Below are 26,727 nucleotides of genomic sequence, written 5' to 3' on the forward strand. Positions count from 1 at the left end.
TCTCAGGCTGGCTTCAAGCCACCACCACCACTCACCCAAGAATAACCGCAATGGCCTCCAGCTGGACTGTACAGTGGCCCTGCCAACTCGTCCTCCACACCCCCATAGAGTGTTCTTTAAAAAATCCCTTTGACTCAGCAATTCTGCTAGGCATGTATCCAGTGGCTGTGCTGGCAGAAGTACTGAGATACGTGAACAAGGATGCTCACTGCAGCATTATCTGTAATAGCTAACAACTTGAAATAACCCAAATGTCCATCGATAGATATTAATGCAGCCGCTCAAAAGAACATAGCTCACAGGTGCTGATGTGGCAAGATACCACGAACCCAAGGTATTAGGTGAAGAAAAGAAGGTGTAGAAGAGTCTATAAATAGGACACTAAGTAACGTGCACACGTGTGTCCTTATTATACATACACTTTTAATGGTGCTACGTAAGAAACTCGAAGCTGAGGTCACCCTTAGGGAAGACGACTAGAGTTGCTTGGGTGGGGTGACAACTTCTATATGGGGAAGCCTGAACTGCCTGGCATTCAAGGCCCCCTGAGAGCTGGCCCCACCCAGCCTCACTTCAACCTCCCTGCACCCCCCACTTCTAACCACTCCCCGCTGCCCCAGGATCCTCTGTGCCTCCCTGCTTTCGCACAACTGCTGCCTTCCCCCGTAACCTCTTGACACAGCACCGCCAGCTCAGTCTATCCTTTTCCTAGTAATCCGTCCTCCCACCCTGGCTCCCGCCCAGCCTACCTTATAAAGTGGAAGGGGCAAAACCTGAGAGTCAGACACATGGAGCTGGAAACAGCACTGTCACCCATGGAGGCGATGTGGACTTCCGGACCGGTCTTCAAAGCGGTCCTCCCGCAGCAGGAAGTACCCTGGCTGACTGCTCTCGGCAATCTTCCTGGAAATTGTGCTCAGCCCAACAAAGGCATGTCACCCAAGGTCTCGCCTGTGTTAGGAGCAGTGTTATCTGATGACTGGGGACAGGTCACCAATACCTGTAGGAAGGCTCAGCACCTCGCCTCCGCGAGGGACAATTCTGCTCCAGGGTGCCCATGGAGCTGGGAACTTGTCGAGGCCTCAGGTGCAAATCCACTGAGCTCAGTCCCTCCTCCACCCAGTGCTGCTACCATCACTCCCTGCAGGTGCCAATCCTCAAGGCTCTCTCCAAACTTCCACCTACAAATCTCTATCTCCATCTGGGGAGCTGACCTAAAACATCAGCTGCAAGACCTTCAGCAGTTCCCTATACTACCTGAGCTTCTTCACCTGCAGGGCCCAGAACAGTGCCCAGCACACAGAAGGCAGGCACTCCACACTTTTCTGGAATATGGAAATGACACATACCTTGCAAGGGTTGTGTGAGGATTTAACAAGATGCTGTATACAAGGTGCCTGGCCTAGAGCAGGGCTTGATGTCATTTGAACAAACAGGTCAGCAGAAGCAGGGATGTACTCAGTTCATTAACCAGGATACTAGTGAGAAATCCACAAGGAATTTTCTTCAGTCATTGTGGAATGTGTCCACAATTTAAATAATCCCATAAGAACCTAGAGACCATTACAGAGCACCAACTATGTGGCAGACAATACATATACACACTCTCTAATCTTCAAAACATGGTACGTCATGTCAGCCAGAAGCTTCAGATGAAGAAATTAAAACTCACAGAGGTGAAGTGTCTTATCTCAAGTCACAAGATGGGCCACGGACAGACCTGGGCTCAAGCTGGGGCAGGTCAGGCTCCAGGGCCGGCACTTGTGTGGAGGCAGGCTCACAGCGTGGACCTGCATGTGACTGTGACTGTGGGTGCCTCTCTGATGGCACCCCCATAACAAGCACAGACTGCAGTGCACCGGAAGGGCTCTTTATTGTCTGCACAACCCCCAGACACAGGAGCACAGCGGCTCCAGGCAGGCCCCAGGCACTACCCAGGACCCAGGACACTCATGGGAGACGGGCAAGGATGGGGCTCCAGGCCTCGGAACGGTCCTTGGCTCACACAGCACCATGCAAATACAGAGCTAAAAACTTCCTGAAAGTCTCTGGCTGGAAACCAGTCGGTCCAACAGGTTCCTGGAAAGAACACAGCCCATTAGGATCCTGCTACTAGGTTTAATGGCAGCAATTAAAACAAAGGTCGCTTTTATGTAAATCCTAAGTGCCTAGATAATAACTGTTTCTTTCTCTCATGACCAAGGAGGAGTGCTGGGGAGCTGGTGCCAAGAGATGCCAGAGGGCTGGGCAGGAGAGGAGGGTATGAAGCATCCCAGCACCTTCCAGCCACATCGTCTGCTGACACTGCCCAGATCCCTAATCCCTCTCACCTCAGCCACCACAAACGTTCTGTGGCCCCTCTTAATTCTCAAGGACAATAATCCCCTATTCATTCCGCACACATTTAACAGGCACATTCTCTATATCGGGGCTGTGCCCAGTGCTGGAAACCCAATAGTGACCTGAATCTGCCTCCTGCCTTCAAGGAGCTCACAGCCAGGTGTGCAAATAGTGATAATGAAAGGCGACAGGCCTCATAATGGAAGTAGGAAAAGGATGCTAAGAAAGCAGGGGGGAAAACGACACCGACTTTCATATGTGGAAGAGATCATGTATGAACAAGTCTTAAAGGGCGAGTAGAATGGGCCAGAAAGAAAAAAAAGAAAGGAGACTTCAGAGAGACCAGTACATGCACTGGTTCAGAGGCACAAATGAAGGCGGGAAGAGCAAGGGTCAGGCTGGAGCCCAGGGCCAGTGCCGGTGGAGGTGGAGTGGGTGGGGGAAGAGACAGGTGGGGGCAGGAGCCGGGGGAAGAGACAGGAAAGGAGGAGCCATGTGATCAAAGCAGGACAGGCCAGCATTAAGTTACTATTCTGGAAGGAAGAGGCTGAAAGAGGAGGACCTGAAGACACGAAGGGGAGTGGGGAGACACAGCTGAGAGCAGAGACCTGGGGGTGGCTGGTGTGGCTGCGCAGGTGAAAGGCAACGAATGGTGTCTGGGGCCAAGAGCAGGGCCCAGACCGGGAGGCATTTCAAGGGAACAACAACATTGGAAGATACCAGACCTCACTACTCAACTAACATACCGGTAATGTTCAAAGGCTCAACTACTACTCCATCGAAGCAAAGCTGCTCAGGTTCTGTGTGGGACATGGGGCACAGCTAGTCAGTCACAGACCCAGCAGTTCCCCCACTGTTCTCTCACAACCCCCAGTCCTGCTTTGTCTCTTCAGAGCGCTTATCACAGCCGGATATTGTACTATAAGTGTAGATACTGTCACTGCCCCTGCACAGAAGACAGGCCTGGACTCTGTCAGCTGAGCACTGGAGGTGCAGCAGTGACGAGGCGATGGGAGGAATTCCCTATCTGTGGAATGAAATAAATGAACGCATCATTCACAGGTCCTGCCCAGGAGGGGCTCGGGGCTGGGTCAGATGGAGGAGAACATGTAAACATACACCTACGGAGCAGCAGCCTGGCTGTGCTGTGATGGGGGAACCCAGAGGCCACGGGAACCCACCCGATGCACTTAAGCAAGACGGAGATGGAGATGGTGAGTCTTTATACTAAACCTGGAATGACAGAGGATGACCAGATGAAAGAGAAATGGGGGTCGGTGGGAGGGTGGGGGAGAGGGAGGAGGGAGAAGGAAGAAGCCTCCCATGTGAAAGGAGCAGCACCCACTAGGACCCTGAGCCACTCAGGCAGCAGCGCACACTGATGTCCGTGAGCTGCGGGGCGGGGCTGGGTGCGGGGTGCAGAGGGAAGCGGGAGGAGAGGTGAAGAGCTTGGGGTGGGGGGAGCCCAGGGTGGGAAGTGCTGTTTTAGGAGATGGGCAGGGCTGAGGTAGCCCTCCAGGCAGAGATCCTGAACATGAAGTTCCTAAAGCCAGGGCCCCACTCACAAGCATCCCTTCAACTCCAGCCCAGGCTCGCTCTGGGGAGGACGAGTCACGGCCCTGATCCAGTCACCAGGCTGAAGCCGGCTGGACTTACCACAACCACCTTCTTTTTGACCACTGGGCGACACCAAAAATGCTGATAGAGGAGCTGGTCTGAGTCCACCCAGACTAAATTCTTGACACCCTCATCAGGGGCCAGATCTGTGGTGTTCAGCTGCAGCACCAGGAACTGGAAGACACGTCCATCGGTGCCCACGCTTTGCACGACTACCGGCTGCTCCAAAACCTTAGCATCGTTCTAAGAGAAAAGGAGACAAGTAAATCAAATAAGAAACAGTGAGACGTAAGGAACAGCACAAACCAGGAACCTAGTTCTCACCGTTAAAACAATCCCCTACCCCTATTTAATGGTTTCCCCACAGGGCAACAAAAACAGAACTCGAAGCTCAGGGCACTGTCCAGGGTCAGGCCTTCTCGGCTGTACCCGGCCTGGCTCTGCCTGGCCTCAGATGCCTCGTGGCCCCAGGGTGCCTGCTCTTCAACTTGAGCACATTAAAGTAATAATTTCTGCCATTGAGAGGCAATTACCAGGCACACTGCACAGTACAGGAAGATGAGCTGGGAGGTTAATGACGGGAAACCCCTCAAACTCATGGTGTTACCTGATGGTGACAACAATGACGTCCATCAAACATTAACCGAGAGGGTCAATGTATATAATACACACAACCTCATTCAGTTCCCACTCCACCTGATGGATGAGGCAACTGAGACTCAGTGAGGGAGTGGCCTGTCTGAAGTCACAACGGTGTGTGGCATCAGAAACCACACTGGCTAGCGCTAGAGCATGCACATTTCCATCTGTCCTATTCCTCAGAGTCTGGCATCTTAGAATGCCCTAAGCCTGCACGTAGGCATCTCACCTGGGTTTGTTTCTGGCTCTCAGTATGTGTCAGATTCCTGAGTGTCCACACCAGCTATGTCAGCAGCAGGATTTCACCAATCAACACATTTTCTAATTCTCTCTTTTAATTAATGCAACTTGGTAATGGTAATAATACCAGCAGCCATTTACTGAAGGCCTCTCGTGTGCCAGGCATTCCATCAGTTTCACATAAAGTTGCCTCTAATCTCATAAACCCAGTGGTAAACTCCCACTTAACAGATGAAGAAACTGAAGTTCAAAGAGGTGATATAATTTGCTCATGGTTACCCATCAGGAATGAGCCAAGATCAGATCCCAGGCTATTAAATCACTTAAAATCCCACTGTCCTGGTTTATACTGAGTGCCCCATTGTATCTGATAGTAGCACCTGTCATTCTCAAGTGTCCCAGTTTGGATGACAAATCATGTTCATCCTACTGAGACTGTGGAGGCATCCAGTTTGGTGACTGCTATCCATTGCACAAAGATCCAATAGGCAGGTCCCATGAGGCAAAGAATCCTTGATTCAAAGATGCTGCCTACCTTCACCGCTCCAGGGCTGAATCTGATATTAGGAAAAGCTAATATCAGACCTCAGTGTGGGCCACACTGGGACTGTTGGCCTTAGAAATACCTGTTCTTAACTGCATGAGAAATAAATAAAAAGAAAAGTACCTCTAAGTGGTAGCTGAGAATTCTGTATTGACTCTTATCTCCCTCTACAGATCAATAAAACTGCAGGTAGTACATAAATTTCTCAGCAATTTTACCTTTTACACAGAGGCTCTTCCCATAATTGCTCAGCTTCACATCCCCAGGAATAATTTGTACCCAGAGGGGGTGGGGGAGGCCTCCTCTCCTACCCACCTGGGTGGCAATTAGCGATGGCGTTGCTACCCATTCTCTGCTGGCAATAGCTGGCACAGAAACTACAATGAGCCTGCAGGCCTGGGACCTGCCATGTGACTATCGCTGCCTCCCTCTCCTGCCCCTGAGTTGGGAGACAGTACATCCTTTGAAGCCGGAGGGATCAGGGCTCCCATGCTTGCTTCCCTACTCATTAGCTGTGGGATCTTGGGCAAGCTACCTAATCTTCTAGGGCCTCAGAAAGTATACTGTCACAGAATGGGAATTAAGATAACCTTTCAAGGACTGGGAAGACACAAGTCACATAAAGATATGACAGCTGCTAATCTCTTAGCTGTATGACCTTGGGGAAGTTACTGGAGCCTCCCTGAGCCTGTTTCTTCATCTGTAAAGTGAAGCTAACAGTATCTGCTACAGGGGGTTACTATAAGGATTAAATAATGCAATGGTTCTCGAATTTCAGTGCAGTGGTTTTCAAACTTAGCTTGTACCAGCATCACCTGGAGGGCTTGTTAAAACATTGTCTGCCAGGCCGCACCCCCAGAGTCTCTGATACAGTACGTTCCTAGGTGATGTTCACACTGCTGATCCAGGACCATATTTTAAGAACCACTGACATAAGGAGTCCTAAGGAAATGTCTTGCATACAGTAGATGCTCAATATAGGCAAGGTCCATTCTACTCCCCATCTCACTTGGCTAACCACACCATCCCAACCCCACCTAGTTCCTAGACTAAGTAGGATGGGAGACAGAACATTTCGAATTTCATCTCTCTTGCAGGAGAGCTTCAGGCTCTAACCAAGACCTGGGAGCCTGAAAGCAGCTTTCAAAACCATTCCAGCCCCCACCCCTCAACACACACACAAAACCAGAGATCCAGTGTCCCAGGCCTGCTTGGGGGCTTCCTTATTGCCACTCCCCACCCCAAAAACCTTTGTCCCGATCATGGGACAGCACTGTGTGACAACCACTCAGCCTGCATTCTATACTTTCTAGAGCCCTGAGACTTCCTATCAAAATCAAGGGGCTATCGCCAAGTGGCATATTGGATCCCCAGAATCTTTCTTGAGTTGGCAGGCGGGTCTGGATCATCTCTACTGCATCACTTCCTCCTGCCTACCCAACAGAGCTGGGGGCTCCATCTCCAATACTAGAGAACTGAGGCAGTGTGCTGGAGCACAGATAACTGAAGCCTTAGGAGTTGGGTCTACCTGGTCCTAATACTTTCTCCACCACTTACTGCTGTGTTTTGCTTGACAAGCTTCTTAGCCTCCCTGGGATTCAGAGACATAATCTGAAAAATAGGGATCATGCTGAGATCGTGTAGGGTACTGTGATCAACAAATGAGGCATCTTATATAAAAGACAGGCACATCATAGGCCACGAGCAGACGGCAGTTCATCTCTGTAGGATGAATGGAAGCAGCTCTCCTAAAACTCCTCAGTTGAGCAAAAAACCCCTCCATGCCTCCTTTCCTCCTTTGAGCAGTCTAAGGCAGGAGATCAATACAATGTAAGGCAGCTTGGTGGTCTTCTCCACATACATACCCCATAGAGGAGCCGGGCCTGAGTCAGGGCACAGCCAAAGGCAAACAGGATCATCTTGGCCTGCAGCTGAACTGGTTGAAAGCGGTGTTGTTGTAAATTGGATGACTCCAGGAAATACAGGGTGTGGGGATAAGGATAAGGATAACCCTCTAGGAATCCTGCAAGATATGTAATCATGTGAGGGGTGGAAAAGATTAATCAGCCTTCCCCAAAGCCTTAGGAAAGTCACCCCATCTAAGCTCAGTGCCAGGCACTACAGAAACTCAGTACAGGCAGATACTATCACTACAGCTCAGGGGCTGGCAAACGTCAACCTGCTGGCCTCATCTGGCCCCAGACTGTTTTAGAAAATAAAATTTTACTATAGCACACCACCACCCACTCATTTACATACATCTATTAAGTAGCTGTGACAGATGCCGTATGTGGCCTGCAAAACCTAAAATACTATTTGGTTCTTTATAAAGGATGCTTGTCAACCTGTTACAGGTGATTCTTGCAGGCTAGCTCTAACTCCACCCTGTTCTTACTCATTAAAGCACACAGATGACAGTGATATTAGAAGGATAACTCGAAATCTATGGTGACTATTTTTTTAAAAAATCATTTGCAAAATTGAATACTTTATGATTAATAACAAATGACTTGTTCATACCTCACAACACTGTGCTGAGATTTTTTTTTTAGTTGTTGTGTGTGTGCTTTTTAATTGACAGTCCCTTACTGGTCCTGCTTCCATAAGTGGCTACGACCATGGGAAAAGGGGAGGGGAATCAGGCAGCGGGGAGGGGTGATCGCCACAACATTCCATTTACACACAGAACTAAACAGACAAGTACAGAGTCACTATCAGAAGATGGCAGCACAGGAAAGGGGAGGAACAGGTGGGGAACTGGGGTGTCATTAAAAAAAATACAGGCCCCCCAAAACAGGGGTGGCCTGGGGGAACCTGGTCTGCTTCAAGCCAAAAGGAATCAGAAGAGCAAAAGTGGTTTGGGAAGGCCAGAACTATCAGGGTGGAAGGGAGGAGAAGGAAGGGTCAGGAGGTGAGGGGATTCAGCACTTGTTCATCTCAGCCACCACCCTGTCTGGTCAGCTTTCTCTTCCCCTGCATGGCCATGAGTAAACCCTTGGAGGCTGGAGGTGTCTAGAATGAGTGACCTGGATTAGTGAAAGTAGGTGAAAAGGAGGACGAGAAGGGCTGGGAAAATCTCAGAGAACACTACTTAAAAGAGAGACACGATTTGCCTGCCTGCCTCAGTGCCTCAGCATGTGTGAATGCCCAACACTCAGCATTCACTCTGTGCCAAACTCCAAGACAGGTACCAGGAACACAGGCCCTGCCGAGCCTGCCACTGCCAGTGAGGAGCTCACCAAGTCTAAAAGGAAGACAGACAAGAAAACTGACGGTATCCATACAGAGGGACACATCAAGACACAAGGGGAGTCAAGGGCTGTGCAAGGATGGATAAAAGGCCCCTGACCAGACAGAAAGGTCGCAGAGCATTTCTGGAAAGAAGCGAGTCCTACGATGAACTGTGAAAGGTGGGAAGTTACTAAGCTGAAGAGAAAAAGCAGTAAATGTCAAAAGTGCAAGCAGAGGGAAGAGGAAGTGCTGAAGCCTGGTGGTGAGAAAAGGCACCGTGAATAAATGGGCTCGTGGGGAACAGATGAAGATGAGGCTGGAGAAAGAGGCAGATGGCAGACGTGAAGGCCCTTGGGTGATAAGCTAAGGAATTCAAACTTTATCCAACATGCAGTGGGGGGGAGGGGGTGGGGAGCCATGGGATTAAATTTTAGAAAGGCTACTCTGAAATTGTGAACTAGAGGGACTGGAGAGAACCTAGCCTGGGTTAGACTAACCGGCTGAGAGGCTGTGGTAGTAGGCTGCGTGAGACAGTAGGCACTGACCAAGGTTGTGGTTGAAATGAAGAGGTTATGGAGGAGGGTGCCACAATTCAGGACTAAGCGGATGGCAGGAGCTGCAGGCCTGCCCAGCCTGACTCCCTATTTCTGTCTGGGCTCCCTGGGTCAGTGGCAGTGCGCTGTTCGATGGAGATGGGATAAAGAGCCCCGTTCAAGGACTATGGGGCTTCCTCAGTCCTAGTAGGAGGTTGGCCAGAGTTTACAGGGTGCACAGAGAGGGGGTGTCTTTCAAGGGATCTACGAAAAAAGGAAACATTTGATGCCTGTCAAGCCACCCATTAAAACTGATGTAACGGAATTACTTCTCAGGGCTCAAAAGTAAAGTCAGCCCTTTGAGCAAATCACTTAACCTCCCTGAGTCTCAGTTTCCTTGCCTATAAAATCGGGTTAACAGTACCTGTCTCACCAGCCTTAGGAGAAAATGCACCAGAAGTACTCAGTACATCCTCTCTCTTCAGAACCAGCTTGTCCCCCATTTCCATAATGCCTAAAAGTCAAAGACTTTGATACTGACCTGTGTCATCATTCACATCGTAAACGTTGCACTCTTGAAGACCCATAGTGGGAGATACGGGATAGAAGGTCTCAAGAACATGATTCTTAGTAGCTTCCACCTCCTCTCTGGAGGCGATAGGGGGCAGAGGATCCTTGGCGTTCAGCTGAGCTCTGCTAGAACCACGGACCTGAAGAAGAACAGACTCTAAAAGCAGAGAAAGACAGTTAGTCCAACATGGTCTAAAGCCTTAGCTCAGCAAAGTCTAAGGCTTTCCTCCTGCCATGCTCAAGTCTTTCAAAGCTTTCCTAACTGATCAGCCTCATCACAAAAAAACAAAACTTCCATTAAAGTGCTAATCCTGAGAGGTTTGACCAATGCACTCTCCTTCCCATGTTCCTTTTCCAATGAACCCTGAGGACTGGTGGTCTCTGAGTTCAGGGCCGCCCCACACAGATCTTCCCAAGCATCTGCTCTAAACTGGGGACGCAGAAATGAGTGAGAGTAATTCTCTGCTCTCAAGGAGCTGGCCAGGGAGTGAGTGCTACAACAAAAGTATGAACAACTTTGGAGATAGTGGAGGTAGGGAAAACTGACCTCCTCTGGGACGCCTGGGGAGCTTCCTGAAAGAGGCAATGCCTTTAAACTAGGTTTTGAAAGACAGATAAGAGCAGAGCTTCTCAACTTTGGCACTGTTCACATCTTGAACCAGGCCATTCTTTGCCGAGGGAGGCTGTCCTGTGGACTATAGATGTCTGGCAGCAGCCCTGGCCTCTACCCGCTAGATGCCAGCAGAACCTCTACTACCCACCCTGGCCCTGCTTCATTACCAAAAAAAAAAATGCCTCCAGACAATGCCAAATCTCCTCTAGAGGGCAAAACTGCCCTTGGTTGAAACCTGCTGGGTAAGAGTTTGCCAGGCAAAGAAAAGGGAGGAAAACTATTCTAGTGAAGGAGCAACAGCAGGTGCTGGGTGCTGTTCCACAGCAGAGTTTAGGTAAGTAAGTCCGGGTGACTGGAGGAAGGAGGAATGGAGAGAGAGAAGTACTGAAACTAGAGGCCGAGGAGAAAGGCTACTAAGCCCAGGAAAAGGGCCAGATTGTCCTCAACCACTGAGAGTGAAAAATATCGAGCCAGTCAGAAAGCTTCACTTAAGTTGGATCAGCACATTTGCTACATGGAGACACAGGTGTGTGAGGAAACAAATTCACACTTGACTAGCCAGCAAGGCTGCCGCTGTGAACGTGTGTAGGTGCCCTTTACAGAGGTCCCCTTGGAGGCCGAACACCATCTGGAAAGACTCCTGGAGAATGGCCTCCTGAGGATTCTCTGGCAAATCTTCCTCTGAAGGTGCTTGGGTTTTGAGAAATACAAACCAAACATTACAAATCACAGTGTGATGGTAACTGACCAGGACTGATGATTCTATATGTCTAACAACTGGTTTGGCCAACAGCACTGTCATTTAATTAGCATGTGTCCTCCCTTATTGGTTATGCAAAAGAAGGATACTACATCTGTGGATGGATAAACTCTGATTCGCATGTTAAAACACATCATGCCCACACCTCAAGAACGTTTTCTCAAGTATTTCCTGTTTCCTCACATATAATCTGCAAGGAAGATAAATGTGCCTGGACCTCTCCTAACCTTGGGTTTTAGATTCTCCCCACAGACCATTCTACTGTGGTTTCCAATTCAATTCCCTCCACATCCCTCCTCCAGTGACAGCTCCAAATGGGGCAGTTTAATTAGAGGTAATACTTGATAATGGGCCAACAAGTACTCCTCTATTAATGAGGCTCACTAATTTCCTTAGTGGTGCCATTACCTCTGCAAAGTTGACTCCTTGCCAGGAAGTCCATACTCAAAGGGGCAAGCTGGAGAAACCAGACCAAGCAGATGTTCTGAAAATCCCAAACTGTCCCACAGCTGGTTCCCCTGCTCCAGGATTCCACCAAATAGACACCTGTGTACTCGGAACACCCCTGCCTGAAACACCTGAAATTTGGTATTCATTCACCTGTTCCTTCAGTCAGCACCTATTGTGTGCCATGAGCTGTCAGACACTATGGACAAAAATGAAGAAGACACAGTCCTTGTCATTAGCTCACAGTTTACTGGAGCAGACAGAAACTGTACTAGATAATTATAATATAATATAATGTGTGCTATAATAAAAATAGGCATATGGGCACAAGGAGCACAGAGGAGGAAGAACTAACCTGTGGATTTACACAGTAAAGGGGCCTGAGCTGAGTGTGCAGAGTAGTAGAATTTAGTCAAGTGAGGAAAGTAGAAAAGAGCACTCCAGACAGACTATACAGAACCTACAAAGGCACACAAAGCTTGCAGCCAAAAAGCTGCAAGTGGCTAAGTGTGAATTTGGGAATGGGGGTGGGGGCAGTAGAGCAGAAGACAAGACTAGAAAGACTGGGTGGATGCCAAATTACAGAGGACCTTGGATAGTATGATAAATGGTTAAGCTACTGGGAGACAGTGAAGGATCCGAAACAGGGAAGGGATATAACATGACTTGCACTTTAGAAAGATCACTCTAGCAGCTCTGTGGAAAATGGATTCAGAAAAGGAGAAAAGTAAGAATGGGGTACAATAGAATATGAGCTTTGCGAGCCCAGAAACTGTGTTTTATTACTTCCTCACTTCAACTTTTAGGCCCTTAGAAGAACTTAATAAAGAGAATTAAGTCTTGGAAAGAAGTGAGTAAAAACAAAAAAGGCTGGGCTATGGCTAACGACATTGAGGATGTATCTGAGCCACAAAACTGGACCATGACAAAGGGAGTGAGAACAGGTATGGCAGCAGGGAAGGGAATACGAGCTGGTGGTGGGGCCAAGAGTAGAAAGATAAGGAACAGACTGGGGCTTTCTGGTATACGGGATGACCAACCTCGATTCCAGGTGGTGGATAACAAGCTGTTTTGGGCACAGATCCGCCTGGCCAGAGAAGGATGCTTGATGATCTGGAATTTACAGAGCTGTATCAGACTGTCCACAATGACTGGGCTTAAATGAAAGAAGAAACGTTTGGAGAAGTTAAGCAACAGGCTGATTCCAAGATCCATCAGTTGTAAACCTTACTGACTTGGGGGAAACTTACCAGTATGTCTCTCTCTTGGGGATGTCTTCAGTAGAGTGCCAGAGACGAGCATGAGAGATCACATTCAGAACGCGTTCATCCTGGTTCTCTATGTAGTTCCTGGGATCATGAGCAAGGCTCAGCACTTTCTCAGGAAGGCCTTCTATTAACTTGGTCTTGGTAAGCCAGAGGGCCTGCTTTACACCTTTAGGGTAATCAGTTACAAAAACAAAAATTTAAAAAAAGGACGATTCAGGAAGAGATGCTTAAGCCTGCCAGGTAGCATCTTGGGGAAAAGGCAGCTTCAAGGGGTCAGAACAAAGAATAAAGAGTGGAAGCGAGGAGAACCACATTTCAACTCAGCTTCAGGAATGACTATCTACTTAAGGACAGCTAACAGTTGACTGAGGTGTAACGAGTACTTGCCGCAGGAGGAATTCAAACAGCCGCTAAGATGGCTGAGATCATGAGGCTGAATCTTGCAAAGGTCTATCTGTTGCCTACAGGATTCAGACAGACCCTAAAACCTAGATCCTTTCTGTAAACCCCAGTCCCTGACTGAAAAAGCTCATGTCTGCCAAATACGCTTCCTTAGATGTCAGCCCAGGATTAAGCCCACACTGATATATCAAGGGAAAGAAACTTTTGGAAATAACTTTTGGATCACGAATAACTTGAGGACCCCTGAGTTTGGGAGCACTTAGATAATTTTTCACATCTCATCTAACTCTGAGATTCTATAACAAGTTATTTTATAAGCAAATTTTTATATGAAGAAGCCCTGTGAAACACACTGCTATATTTGTCAAAAGAATCACACTTAGCATGTTGTTCAATTTATTACAGAGGGTCCTGCTTGAGACCTTCTGAACTTCTCCCTGGCCTCAGTACAGGAAGGTTGGGTTTTTCCTGGGTAGAGAACTGTTTCATCTTCTGGATATGGTGAACTGTAAAACTCAAAATGTTCTTCTCTATTCCAATGGTCAATAAACTTCTTAAAGGACCAGACAGTAAATATTTTCTGCTTTCGGGCCATACAATCTTTGTCACAACTTCTCAACTCGGCTATTATAGCACAGAAGCAGCCACAGGCAATAAGTAAATAAGTGGGCATGGTTTGTTCTTATAAAACTATAGAAACAGGCAATGGGCCTGTCAGCTGACCCCATCTTGTACCATTTGTTGAGTGCTAGCAAGCTGAGGATCAACTTTGGGTCTCTCCTGTATCAAATAGATCACATACAGCCTTTTTGTATTAACCTCATTGTTTCATTGTTCCTTTGTTCTGATTTCCTCAGCTATCTATTTTTAATTTAATCTGGCTGTGCTGTAAAATTTCTGTAAGATGCCCAAAATACTTTTCAGGACAAGGAGTATAAATAAACTAAAATAGATTTGATTCAAACTGCTTAATCTTTAAAAATTAAACTAATTTAAATCCCCTACTCAGCGGGATGGGCTGTTGTGCCAGGCACAACTCCCTTGCTTCACTTTCCCCAAATCTTACTTCCCTAAAGGAGGGTCAGGCAGACTGAGGAACCTAAATACTACATTAAGTCCACAAACCAGTCTGCTATCCTCAGATCAAAGTTAACACTGCATTCTTTTTAACGACTGTGCCCATCAGTAGACAGAATTCTGGTGACTGCTTTGGTTGGCAGGCTACTTACCCCAACTAGAAAAAGACCACTCTGACTCAGGGACCTATCTTCATTTGAAAAACTTTGTCTCGGGGAGATGGTAGAGCTCAGTGGTAGAGCGTGTGCTTAGCATGCACAAGGTCCTGGGTTCAATCCCGGGTACCTCCATTATAAATAAATAATAAAAACCTAATGACCTTCCCACCAAAAAAAAAAAGAAAGAAAGAAAACCTATGTCTCGGATTAAAGGAACCTAGGACATGGGGGAAACAACCTCAGACAATTTCTTTTGTGGTGATAAATGAAAGGCAATGAGACTTTCCAGTTTAAGGCTCACAAGAGATCAGAAACACAAATATTTAGAAATGTAACTTCCAGATTTTGTGGTACAGCAGAAAGAACCCTGGACTGGGGGTCAGATAACATGAGTTTTACTCCCAACTCTGCCACTGTTCCTTAAATTTGAAAATGGATAAAATACTAAGATTTTATGGTTCACTATTAATAATATGTAAGAGCTGCCATTTACTACACGTTGCCATCTACCCTTTACCAGGAGCTTTATCTTCAGGTTGGATGGGACTTTAGGGAATGGAGGATGAAACTCAAGAGAGACTAAGGAAACTTGTATCAAGTCCCATACTTCATAAGCTATGGAGCTGGAAGGGGAACCGGAGTCTACATTAAAGCCCAAGATCTCTCCATTACCCTAATCTGCTTCTCTAGCCCTTATCTTGCAGAGTTTTATTATAGACTTTACAGAACCTCTCTGCATATGGTCAAAGCATAGGGTATGTCTTCAGCCTAGTCAAACGAGTTAATCTTAACTTCTAAAATATCTGTGCAATTCATCCACATGGTAATGTTACCAGGGTCCCTCAGGGTGCCAAGTCTTGTGAAGTCCTTCGCAACACCCTGTGAGGACACAAAGTATTTAAGGGCTGGAAAACCAGCTTTCAGGAATGGGTTTGAGCAGCTTAAGAGGCTGGCTGGTTGACTTAAGTTTTCTTCAAACCTAGGATTTATTCTCTGTCTTTGTCTCCAAATCCTGCCAGGTCTCTTTCTTCCCTAATTACTCACTGGGAAATTCTGCTCCCACTTACCTGGACCATTTTGTCTTTTCAGGACCTGCCCTAACCTCATCCTAATTTAGGGACTAAGGAAGAATGAGGTGGAAAAATGGGTAAAAGGCTTCTCAATACATAAGCCCTCACTCCCTTAACCCCCTGCTATTGAATCTGGAAAATAATGTCTGGTCCTGCCCTAGACATACAGATGGTTTTGGCTAAAGTCATTTTAACCTGTTCTTAGTGAAAGTGAAAGGGAGCAGGAGTGCTAAAAGACTAGACAACTTTTAGGTCCGGATCCTTTCCTTGAAAACATCTCAGCTCTGACTTTTGACAAAGAACATTGACCTAGGAAACCACGGGTCATAGCCCTGGCTTCACTAGTAACCCACAGTGCACCTGGGACCAAATCACGGGCAAATCACCTTCTCTGTCACAATTACCAATCTGTGAGATGAGGTGATAGGCATGCAGATTAAGCACTCTTTCTTTTGTCTCTGCACGATAATCCACCTCCATCTAGTTCTCAAATATACAGTTACATCTGCAGTGTGTTAAGAGCTGGGTCAATGTAGACTACCTTCACAAAACCACTCATTTCACAGGAAATGGAGATTCAGGAAGCGTCAGCCACTTGCCCAAAATCACAGAGTGAGAGGCAGGGCTAGGCCTACAAATCAGGTCTTTTTATTCGGCCACTAAAACTCTAGTACCCCCTCACACATGCAGCTCTTTACATCCCACTTAGTCCTGACAGCTCTCAGAAGATGGGAATCAATGTCGGACCCATTTCGCAGAAGAAACTGAGACCCTCCAGAGTTTTAAAGTTCTGCCCATAGCCACAGAAGGTCGGGGTCAGTGCTGGGTAGACATACAAAGTCCCCTCCCTCCCATCCTGGGGCCTCACCCTCGAGAAGGCGGCAACGCTGGTGGAAGATGTAGCAGGCCTGGTCCTTGTACAGTGGGTGCTCGTGAAGAGGCGGCAAGCGGCGAAATTTTGGGTGCGTCCAGCCAGGGTCCCAGGGCGGGAAAACTGGCCGCGCTAGCCCGGGCATAAAGTGCATCTTCCCCGCGTAGGTGATGGGCTCCAGTCCAGGGATCTCGTGCACCCTATCCGGTGGAGGACGCTCGGGCTTCCGCGTGGAGCGCACGCCCCACTCGTACGCTCCGCGTCTCGGGGCTCCGCAGCCCCCAAGGCCGAGCCGCCCGGAGCCAGCCAGCGCCCGCCTTGCAGGCCCCGAAGCCAACGCCATACCGAGCTGATCTCCTCAAGATCTCCACCAGGACGCTGCCATCTTCCCACGCGCAAGGCCTGCTGGGAACGAAAGGGGCTGGACGCCAAGCCTCGTTGTATGAGTGACAGCTGCTTTAACCTATCACAGTCAGGGAATCCTCGTCTTGCCCCCACCACGCAGGCCGTCCTCATTTTCCCACAGGTGAAACCTCCTCGCCTCCCCGGGTGAGGGAGGGAACCTGCAAGAGCCTCGCCAGAGGGGAACCGCAGGTGGGTAGGTGAGTGGTCGTGATGGGGGCTGGAACGGGACTAGGATAAGAGCTTCAGGATTTAAGACCTGAACTCAGGACAACCTTGATAAACTTACGAGCAGCTGGAGCTTGGGCAGGGCACTTCCTTCTGAGCCTTAAAGTCACTCACTGTAAAAATAGGAATAGAAATGCCTAAATTGGCGCATCCGCGCAGCGCCCCGCACCTGGTGACTGCACAGTTAAGTTTCCTTTCCTCTGCACCACTTCACCTGTTGAGCCCGAGCGTGGCCCTAACACCACGCCCGCGCTGGCACCGACCGCACGCCTTCTCCCCAGCGCCGAAAGTGATTTCCTTTCCTTCTATTTTGTCGAAATTTCCCCTTCCGCCTCCTAGAAGCAAGGCCAGAGCCGGTAGAGGTGTACCTTTGCTCCTTGCACAACACGAATTTATCAAATGCCCACTGTGTTTTGGGCAATGCTGAGCATCGGGTTTGCACTGGTCAGTGAAACAGGTTTGCGATGTAGGGCTTACAGTTTAGTGGGAGATACAGACAGAAAGCAAGTAAAGTAAATAGATAGCAATTGCAACACACACACATTCCTATCCTTCTTCCCTAGTTATTTTTCTCTTTAGTATTTAACATTAACATAACACATTTTCCATTTTGATCTTGTTTAACGGCTGTCTCTCCCATTAGAATATAAGCTCCTTGAGTGCAGGGGTGTCTTTCTTCACTGCTGTGAAGTCTGCGCCTTGAACAATCCCTGGCACATAGTGAAAAATATGACTGGTAGGTTCAGGGAGGGCTCTAAGGGGGAGGTGACCTTGAGAAGACCCGAGGGTGAGATGAGTCACCCAGGCAGAGGCAGCAACATGTGTCAAGATCTAGCTTCTTCGACTGAAAAATAGAGGCTGACAGATGTGAACCGTGTCTTTAAAATTCATAAGGAGATTTGCAGATACCAACTACTATATATAAAATAGATAAACAACAAGTTTATATTGTATAGCACATGGAACTGTATTCAATATCTTATCATAACCTGTAATGAAAAAGAATATGAACACAAATGTATGTATGTATGTATGTATATGTATGACTGAAACATTATGCTGTACACCAGAAATCGACACAACGTTCTAAACTGACTATACTTCAGTTAAAAAAAATTCATGACAGATGTGGCCAACTTGTCTACTAATTTCCAAAAAACCAGGGAAAGTGGGATTAGTTAAACATAGAGTAGGTAAACTTAAGGCAAAGATGAATAAGAGCTTGGTGGTAGAATATGGAAAGAATAAGACACCATGTTTCCTCTCAAGGGGGTCTCAGTCTGCTAAACCTTCCAGAAATCATAGAACCAGCAGTAGAACCAGGTTTTCTTTCCTCTAAAGAGAAGCCTTTCCTCTCTAGGAGAAAGATTTATTGCACATGGAGGGAATACCCTTCTAAAACCAATGATAGTTTATGGTAAGAGAATTTGGACAAATTCTGATCAGGAAGAGTGTTGGGCACCAGGCAGAAGATTGGATTGTATCTAATAGGTGTTAGGAGCTGTTAAAGATTGCTAAGCAGAGGCTGCTGTGATCAGAGCTGGTGGCAGGTATACTGATGGATGGTGTAGGGGAGACTGGAAGCACATTGTTTGGGCCCATGGAAAGCTCCAATGTAAACGAGCAAGGGAAACAGGAAAAGTGGGCAAGTTCTTAAAGCTTAGGACTCCTGGAAAGTGATTGTTAACCAAGAAAGGGGCCTTGCCTGTCCTCCTGCAGACTCAGTGGTTTGTTCCTCTGCTTTCCCACAGACTTGGCCCACACCTTGTTTCTAGCACTTTATGCACAAGTGAAGCTGCTACCATTGGGAGGCTCCAGGGTGCCCATAAAATTCAGTGACAGTTTGGCAAGTTGGGTCCCTGCTCTGTGCCAGCCCAGCAACGGGCACTAGGAGTTGAAGATGAAGACACTCTCCCCTGCCCTCCAGAACTATGCAATCTAGGGAGAAAGAGCAGCCTGGAGCTTTAAAAGACCGGGTGTGCGTACTAACCTTGCCACTTCTGGCTTCCTGCCCAGGCCTCAGTTTTCTCCATTGTGAAATGAGGAAGAGCATGGCCTCTACTTATGAATGGCTGTCGGGAGGATTGAGGGAGTCGGTGCAAAGTGCTTGGCACAGACTGGCCCAGTATGTGACATCTATTCTTATAACGATAATTATCTGTTTAGTTGATAACTCTCTTCCAGGCCACGAGTTCTTCCAGGACACAGGCGACTGTCACTCACCTCTGTGTCCCACCATATCACTCAGCAGCCCCTGCCTAGTAAGTGTCTAAGGCAGGAATGAATGGGAGGAAATCCAAGACTGGAGTTCTTAGAGGTAACTGCGTTTTAGAGGAATAGATATTTACATCAAACAATATTTTGTGACATCAGACTTCCCCGCAGTTCTATTCTGAGACAAGAGGGAGGGAACACCCTCTTTTTTTTTTTTAATTTAAATATAGTTAATTTACAATGTGTCAGCTTCTGGTGTATAGCATCATGATTCAGTTATACATATATATACTCTTTTTCATTATAGGTTATTACAAGATATGGAATATAGTTCCTTGTGCTAGACAGTATGACCTTGTGAACTTATTTACAAAACAGAAACAGACTCACAGACATAGAAAACAAATTTATGGTTACCAAAAGGGAAGGGAGGGGATAGATTAGGAATTTGGGATTAGCAGATACAAACTACTATATTTAAAATAGAATAAAATACATAAACAACAAGGAATACCCTCTTTTACTTTCATTTGCCTGTGGAATTTTAAATGCATAGTATCCTTGCAAGTGAGATGACCAGGTCTATTTCTGTATAAACTGTGGAGTCCCACATACAAATTTAGAGAACCTTGATAAATCCCAAACTGCCGTCACAGAAACATCTCAAAATAAATCATAGCCATTTAAATTTTCCTCCCTGATATGTCTTACAGACAATGCTTACCTAATGGCCCTGAAACCAAGCTCCTTTCCTTCCTTCCTTCCTTTCATGTAACACTTTTAAAATACACGTATTTTAAAATACACACTGCATTGGTTCATAAAATGAATAAAAAATAGGTCTCTGCCCTCAAGGAGTTCACAGTCTCAAAGAGGAGAGAGATGTAAACATGTGGTTTCTGAACAGTGTGAAACGCTACAGGGTAGAGATTCATTACCTGAAGAGTATTTATTGAGCACCTACGGTGACCTGGGCTGGACTAAGTGCAGTGAGTGCTACAGGAAGCAGGAAGCCAAGCAGGCCTTCATAGAAGGCGCCGGCCTGTTCTCTTCCTCAACCCACTCACCCCTCCCTTAGTGTCAGTTATCCAGAGCTCCGTCTGTAGACTCAGGTACAGATAAGGCCTGTTTAATCCAACTGACAGCTAGATTTTGCCCCTGGGGCTCTCAGCATACCTCAGACTGAACTACCGTTTCCCCTCCTTCCTCTCTCCTCTGAAAGTCAACCTGTCTTGGGCCCACTAGCTACTCAGGGATCCAAGCGAAACACCTGGATGTCCCTTCTAGCTCTCTATCCCCTTCCCCTGCTTACCTCACATCCAGTCCATCTCTGTGTCCTCTTAATTCCTGCTTCAGGATTTCTCTATTTGACCCCGTCCTATCATCCTCCCTGCTGCTGCCCTGGTCCAAGTCCTCAGCACATTTCATCACCTTTCATCACGACCTCCTCCTCCGTTTTCTTGTGGTTTAGGAACAATATGCTCTGAAACCAGATAGAGCAGAGTTTAAGTCCCAAGGCCATCATTTGGGGAGCTCTGTGACCCTAGGTAAGTTATTAAACCTCTCCAGACCCCCAGTTTTCCCATCCATAAAATGGCATCTCCATTACTGGCCTTGTAAAGATTAAATGAGATGCAGCAGTTTGGTAGGTGACCCACCAACAATGCTGAGTGAAAGAAACCAGACACAGAAGAGTACATTCATATGAGTCTATCTATATAAAGGTAAAAACTGGACAAAGCTTATAAATAGTGGTTAGGGTTGCAAACAAAGTTGGTACAACTAAGGAAAAGCAAGGGAATGATTGTATCAAAATTCAGGACGGTGGTTATGGTGCGGGGCATTTGGGAAGGGACACGTGTGGCTTCTGGGATGCTGTCGGGGTTCTTTTCATTTGACTGGGTGGTAGTTACAAAGGTGTCATTTTATAACATTTTAATTTATTTTTATAACTTTTATAATGAATTGTACATAAATGTTTTACATCATTTAAAATATTTTAAGTATTCAATGAGATTTCCCACGTAAACTTAATCCAGCCCTCAGAGCACAGGAAGAGGTCAGAAAACCGTGGTTGCCAGTTCTGATTTCTGTGTCCTGCCTTCCTGCCTCCCCCACCAGGCAGCAGGTCCCGGGGTTGGTTCATCCCTGTCTTCAGTGCTCACACAGAGCTTGGCAACTGCAGGCCTCAGAGAGAGTGAGAGGAATAGAGGTGACCAGACTGTAACCACAAATTTTCCTTCTCCCAGGCTGGCAAGGGAGCAAGGCCTGGGCCCCTGGCCTCAGAGAACCAAGCCTGCTCTGTGAAGAGCCCTAGTTGTCCCTCGCAGCCTGAAGCCCCACTGGCGATGGGCGAGAGGGAGGAAGATGACAAGGAAGCCTGGCTGCAGCTTCGACCAGTGGAGCCCTTGCCTTCCCAGTGCTGTGGCGCTGGCTGCTCGCCCTGTGTGTTCGACCTCTACCAGCGAGACCTGGCAAGGTGGGAGGCAGCCCGAGCCAGCAAGGACAGGAGCCTCCTGGGTGGGAAAGAGTCACAGGTGAGGAGAACTGCTCCTCAAACGAGAGGGCCAAGTGGCAGCATCTACCTGGGCTTTGGCCCTGTACAGTGTGCCTGATCGGGGAAGCTTCCTTTGACCCTGTACCGCGGAGAGAAAAGTGTCAGCTTTGTGGAAGTAGACTGATCCAGGTTTAAAGCCTGACCTTGAGCTGGTGTAGGGGTAGGGGAGAGGGGAGGTAGTCGTGGGGGTGAGGGGAGATCCCTGGAGTGAACTGGGTGTGGGCATTTTACAGGAGAGGAGATCTGTGAGTCATGGCACTCAGAGAAGTCTTCCCGAAGGAGGTGCCAGTCGGGTGGAATACTGAGGGCATAGGGCTGAGACTTAGAAGACATGAATTTGAGTCCTTGCTTATAGTGTAACGTTGTACAAATAACTCACTAGCACTCAGGCCTCAGTTTCCCCACATGTAAAATAAAGATATTGGATTAGATAATCTTTAAAGACCCATCAGTTTCTAAATTCTGAAATCTGGATTTCAGCAGGTGTGAAGGGCGGGTGAGTCTTTCACACATTGGAGATGAGTGTTCTTGATAGAGGGCACTGCCTGAGCAAATAAAGACTCATAGGTGGGAGGCAGCAAGGTGGTCTTAGGAGTTCAGAGAAAAGTCTGGCATCTGATGCCTACGAGATAAAATAAGGCTTGAAGCCCATCCACTTACCCTTGAGTGTCCAGCTAAGGACCCTGCACGTTGTCCTGGGGCTAAAGGGACCGTACAAGGCTTCAGAGCAGGGTGAGCTCAGTGCCACGGGCTCTGGCAGTCTTAGAGCATGAAAGGGAAGTAAGATGGGACGACTCTGTTATACAGAAAATGTATCGGCCGCGATACCTCTCCTTGGGGAAAGGGTGCTCGTGAATGGTTGCGTGTCTCTTGAGTCCCAGCTTCTAGCTTGTGAACCTTTTCCTGTTGCAGAGCTGCCCCTCCAAGCTGAGCCCAGAGACCTTCCTGGCCTTCCGCATCAGTGCCGTGGACAAACTTACCAAGGACACCTACCGTGTCCGGTTTGCACTACCCAGAAATAGCCAGCTTGGCTTGCGGCCTGGCCAGCACCTCATCCTACGGTACAGTCAGGTAGTGGGAGGACCCAAGCTCTGCAGCCCTGCTTTACCGTTTGTTAGCTGTGCGGTTGAGGACAAGTTGCTTAACCTCCCTTAATCAACTGCGTTTGTCATCTTCAAAGTAAACATAGTAATACATAACTCAGAGAGGGTTCTTGGAATTCAACTAAATAATGCATTTTCGTAATGAATAATAATAGCAATCATCTACTATCCAAGGCACAGTTCGGTGCACTTACACATCTGGGCTCATTTAATCCTCATGAAATTCTGTGTGGTGGGTCCCAGTGTCATGCCTGAGGGGAAACTAAAGTCAGAGAGATTCGGGAGCTTACCCAAGGCCACACAGCTAGGAAATGCTGGAACCTGGGTTTGAAAGCAAGCCATGTGGCTCCAGAGCTTGCGGTGTTAACCTCATATGATTATCACCAGTTGATAGAAAAGACATGGTCATTGAGAATAAGGGACTTGCTCAGAGCCATGTAGCTAATAAGTCATGGAGGCTGGATTCAAACCCAGACGGCCTGCCTCCTGAGTTACACCCGTCACTCCTCTGAACTTCCTGCTTCTTCCCAGCTTAATTTTCTCCTTAATTAATCTCCTCCCATCTCGACCCTCACCTCCACCTCCCCAGGGACAAGACCCTTTGGGACCTCCCACTGGAGGTGTCTGCCAGGCAGTTGACTCGCTGGGTCTGAAGCTCAGCAGAGGGATCTGAGCTGCAGATGTGGATGTGGGAAATATCAGCATATCCCTGGATTATGGATGCTCCCACATATGCATTAGGGAGCATATGTGGCGTGGAAAGAGGGAAGGAGGTAGGGGTAAACCTTGGAGACTCCAGCATTTACAGTGTTGGCAAAAGGAGGCCGAGCCAGCAAAGGAAACAAGGTGTAGCCAGAGGATGAGAAAGAAAACCAGGAGAGAGCTTACAACTAGTCACACTCGGGCCACTTGCCTCATACTGACCCCTGGTGTTTGTGCCCAGCTCATTCTGGCCTGTGGCTTGGCTGGCAGTCCTTAAAGCTCACTATTCCAGTGGACAGGAAGGGTCACAGGACAGGCCACAGCCCCAAGCAACGCACATCCATAAGTCAGGGATACCCAGAGCTCCCTGCCTCTAGACTGGTCCCTCTCCTCCACCCTGTCTGTCACTCTAGTATATTCCTAACACTGACCATGTCACTCCTTGTTCAGACATCTGGTTCTCTATGATGCCTCCCCAGTGACACCCTAACCCAAGGCCCCAGCTTCCTCACCCACCAAGTTCTTCCCCCTCGTCCCCTCATTCTTGCCCCTTGTTCCAGCCCCAAGATCCACTCACCAGTTCCTGACTTGCCCTACGTTATCCTGCCTCTAAGCTTTTGCCCAGATTATTCCCTCTGCCTGGAATTACTTTTCTGTCCTGTCCTCGTTTTTACCTGTTAGCGGCCTGCTCATCCTTTAATACCCAGCTCAAGGAGGCCTTCTGAGGTTCCCCAGGCAAGAGTGTAAGTCAGTTTTACGTCTGTCTTAGCAAATATCACAGTGGTCTTTGCATCTGAGCCATACCATATGTTCTGTTTATTATTTCCCTGTCTGTTCTGCAAGTATGTATTGAATATTTCTGCCCAACTTTTGATACATTAGGACAGGCCTTTTTCAATCTTTGCATACCTCAGAGAAGAAAATTTTGCACATAGTAGGACTCAAGAGAGGAGTGCTTAGGTACTCCAGGGAAGCTCTGAGGAACAGTGGTGAGGAACCCGACTCCGGAGGCAGACAGAACTATGGGTAAATTCTAGCAGTGTGACCTCCGGCAGGCAACACCCTTTCTCTAAGCCTTGGTTTCCTCATTTTGGTTATTGTTTGGATTAAATGAGATATTGTGTATAATATGCTTGGTGCATTGTACGCATTTAATACAGCATGGCTGCATGATTATCCACCTGGCCCTCTTGTTGATAACACTGGAGAGGACTCATGCGTGGCATCTGGTTTGGACTAGGGCACCGTTAAAGATCCTTTCAAGTTTGGTGCTCCTGGCACATGGTAGTGTTTGATAAATGTTAAGTACTTGTTAAACATAGTTGTTTTTATCTTGATCATTCTATGGTCAAAGAGAGGTTAGGAAAAACCACAGTGATGTCCTAAAACAGCTCACTTTTCAGTGTACTTTTTAAAGCACTTTTTCATTTGTAATCCCAATGAAACCACATGGCAGAGGCATAGATGGTTGTCCCCCTTTCTCAGAGGGGCAGCTGAGGGTTTAAATGACCTGCCCGGGGTCTCACAGCCAACACATGGCAGTGTGGAAGCCCAGTGCTCTTTTCTTGTGCTTCACTTTGGCTGCCCCTCGGTGAGGATCACTGGGGCTGACTGGGCCCCCACCTTCACTTTCACCAGCCTGGCAGAGTAGGTACTGTAAAGGTTTGTTGACTGGCTGAGTCCCTGATTGAGTGCTTCTCTTTCCCAGAGGGATAATAGATGACTTAGAAATTCAGAGAGCCTATACACCCATCAGCCCTGCCAACGCAGAAGGATACTTTGAAGTTTTAATCAAGGTGAGTGGATTCACACAGATGTTCTAAGGTGCTAAGGACTGGACCTCCATTTGCCAGTCTGGATTTGGTGGGGCAGTTCCTTCTGATGTGGGAAAAGCCACTGTTCACATGGGAGGAGGCTGACTTGGGGGAAGAATGGGATGGTGAAGGAGGCCTTTTCCCATCTCTTTCTTTCCTGGGAAGAGGGGCTGCTGGACCACCAACAGAGGGCATATTCCAGCAGGTTTTATGAAAAGGAGGCTCAGACTGAGAAAGGTAAAACTGCTCCTTCTCACCTCCTTACTGTCAATGGAAAGTGAGCATTGAGCCGGGGAAGGGGAAACCAAGTCACTGGCACCTACTGTGTGCTGGGCACGGGCATCCAGAGAGAGTCGGACATGGCACCCGCCCTCAGACAGGGGCCAGACCGGGACAGGGTAGTAGATACCGTGACAGGAGGCCCCAACCCAACTCAGTAGCTGGAGCTGCAGGGAAGGTGGGCTCGGCTTCCTAGAGGAAGCTGTGTGTTTGGGCTGGATGTTTAAGTCAGGAGAGGAAAGGAAGCTCCAAGTGCTGGAACAGCATGTACAACAGCAGAAGAGAGATCATCTAGGGAACTGTTAGTCATTTGTGCTGGGACAGAAGAGGATGTGCAGACAAAAGGTGGGACATGGAGGACCTTGTGGACCAAACTAACTTGAGTTTGCCTTGCAGGGGGGTCAGCAGGGGCTGGGGCATTTGAATTGGGCCTCGAAGAAGGAAGACAAGTTAGCAGTGGCAGCAGTGGCATTCCAGGTTAATCAAAGACAGGGAAGGGTGAAATAGAACAGAGTCTTGTGGGACCTACCCAGTCTGAGTGGCAGGAGGAGAGATGCTTGTGGGGGCAGCCAAGGTGGGTAGGGAAATTGACAGAGATGAGATGAACAAAGGATACTGGGTACAAAACACTCCAGAGACCCAAAGAATAGGCAACAAATATATAAGAAGTCATGAAGGAGCAATTATGTGCCAAAATAATTAGGTTGAACTACATGAAATTGCTGACACTCTAACGTTTTTGACTTACAGAACACATTTTCATATGGGTCAGCGTAATACCTAGTTTTAGATCATCATTTCCCACATGGAATCCTAGGGAAGACCTGTATTTAAGAATAGTTGTCACACCCTTTATCTCCCTTGTAGGACAGAAATGATCCCCATTTCATTGATAAGCAAACTGAGGCCCCAGGAGGGCCTGACGCTCCACAGGTAGTAGGAAGTGTGGCTGGTGGGTGAGCCCTGGCCTCCTGATTCCAAGACCCCAGCACCATCTCTGGCTGCTGCCTTCCCTGCCTGCCTTTAGAGTTTGAGTATTTATTCCCTC

At 47.8% G+C, this 26,727-nt stretch overlaps 2 protein-coding genes across 10 annotated transcripts in view; one reads left to right on the forward strand and one right to left on the reverse strand.

Moving 5' to 3' along the window:
• Positions 1–1,854: 1,854 nt before the first annotated feature.
• MRPL37 (mitochondrial ribosomal protein L37) lies at positions 1,855–16,793 on the reverse strand. The gene is made up of 7 exons (XM_010984597.3): positions 16,378–16,793; positions 12,785–12,968; positions 12,575–12,690; positions 9,686–9,871; positions 7,246–7,403; positions 3,997–4,200; positions 1,855–2,079 (listed from the first exon to the last, which is right to left on the reverse strand). Exons 1-7 carry the CDS (start codon positions 16,721–16,723, stop codon positions 2,002–2,004), a joined length of 1,272 nt encoding a protein of 423 aa, XP_010982899.2. The 5' UTR covers positions 16,724–16,793; the 3' UTR covers positions 1,855–2,001.
• Positions 16,781–26,727, forward strand: part of LOC105092836 (NADH-cytochrome b5 reductase-like) — a 29,165-nt gene continuing 19,218 nt past the window's right edge. For 6 of the 9 annotated variants that reach the window (XM_064493559.1, XM_064493560.1, XM_064493557.1 and 3 more), the window contains exons 1-4: positions 16,781–16,982; positions 21,474–21,761; positions 22,694–22,842; positions 25,295–25,382. In XM_064493559.1, the coding sequence (XP_064349629.1) occupies positions 21,573–21,761; positions 22,694–22,842; positions 25,295–25,382 (426 nt within the window). In that variant the 5' untranslated portion in view covers positions 16,781–16,982; positions 21,474–21,572. The remainder of the gene's footprint in view (positions 16,983–21,473; positions 21,762–22,693; positions 22,843–25,294; positions 25,383–26,727) is intronic. The other 3 variants (XM_031465183.2, XM_064493562.1, XM_064493563.1) reach the window with 3 other exon arrangements.

The sequence above is a fragment of the Camelus dromedarius genome, chromosome 14, assembly GCF_036321535.1.
Source record: "Camelus dromedarius isolate mCamDro1 chromosome 14, mCamDro1.pat, whole genome shotgun sequence".
NCBI lineage: Eukaryota > Metazoa > Chordata > Mammalia > Artiodactyla > Camelidae > Camelus > Camelus dromedarius.

Excerpts from the sequence above, each read along its gene's own strand:
- MRPL37 (XM_010984597.3), bottom strand. The coding sequence starts at position 16,723 with ATGGCGTTGGCTTCGGGGCCTGCAAGGCGGGCGCTGGCTGGCTCCGGG. Across the intron at positions 9,872-12,574 it reads ATCCACCACCTGGAATCGAG|AGTCTGTTCTTCTTCAGGTC; the intron begins GTTGGTCATCCC and ends CTCTGCTTTTAG. Across the intron at positions 7,404-9,685 it reads CGATGTGAATGATGACACAG|GATTCCTAGAGGGTTATCCT; the intron begins GTCAGTATCAAA and ends CATATCTTGCAG.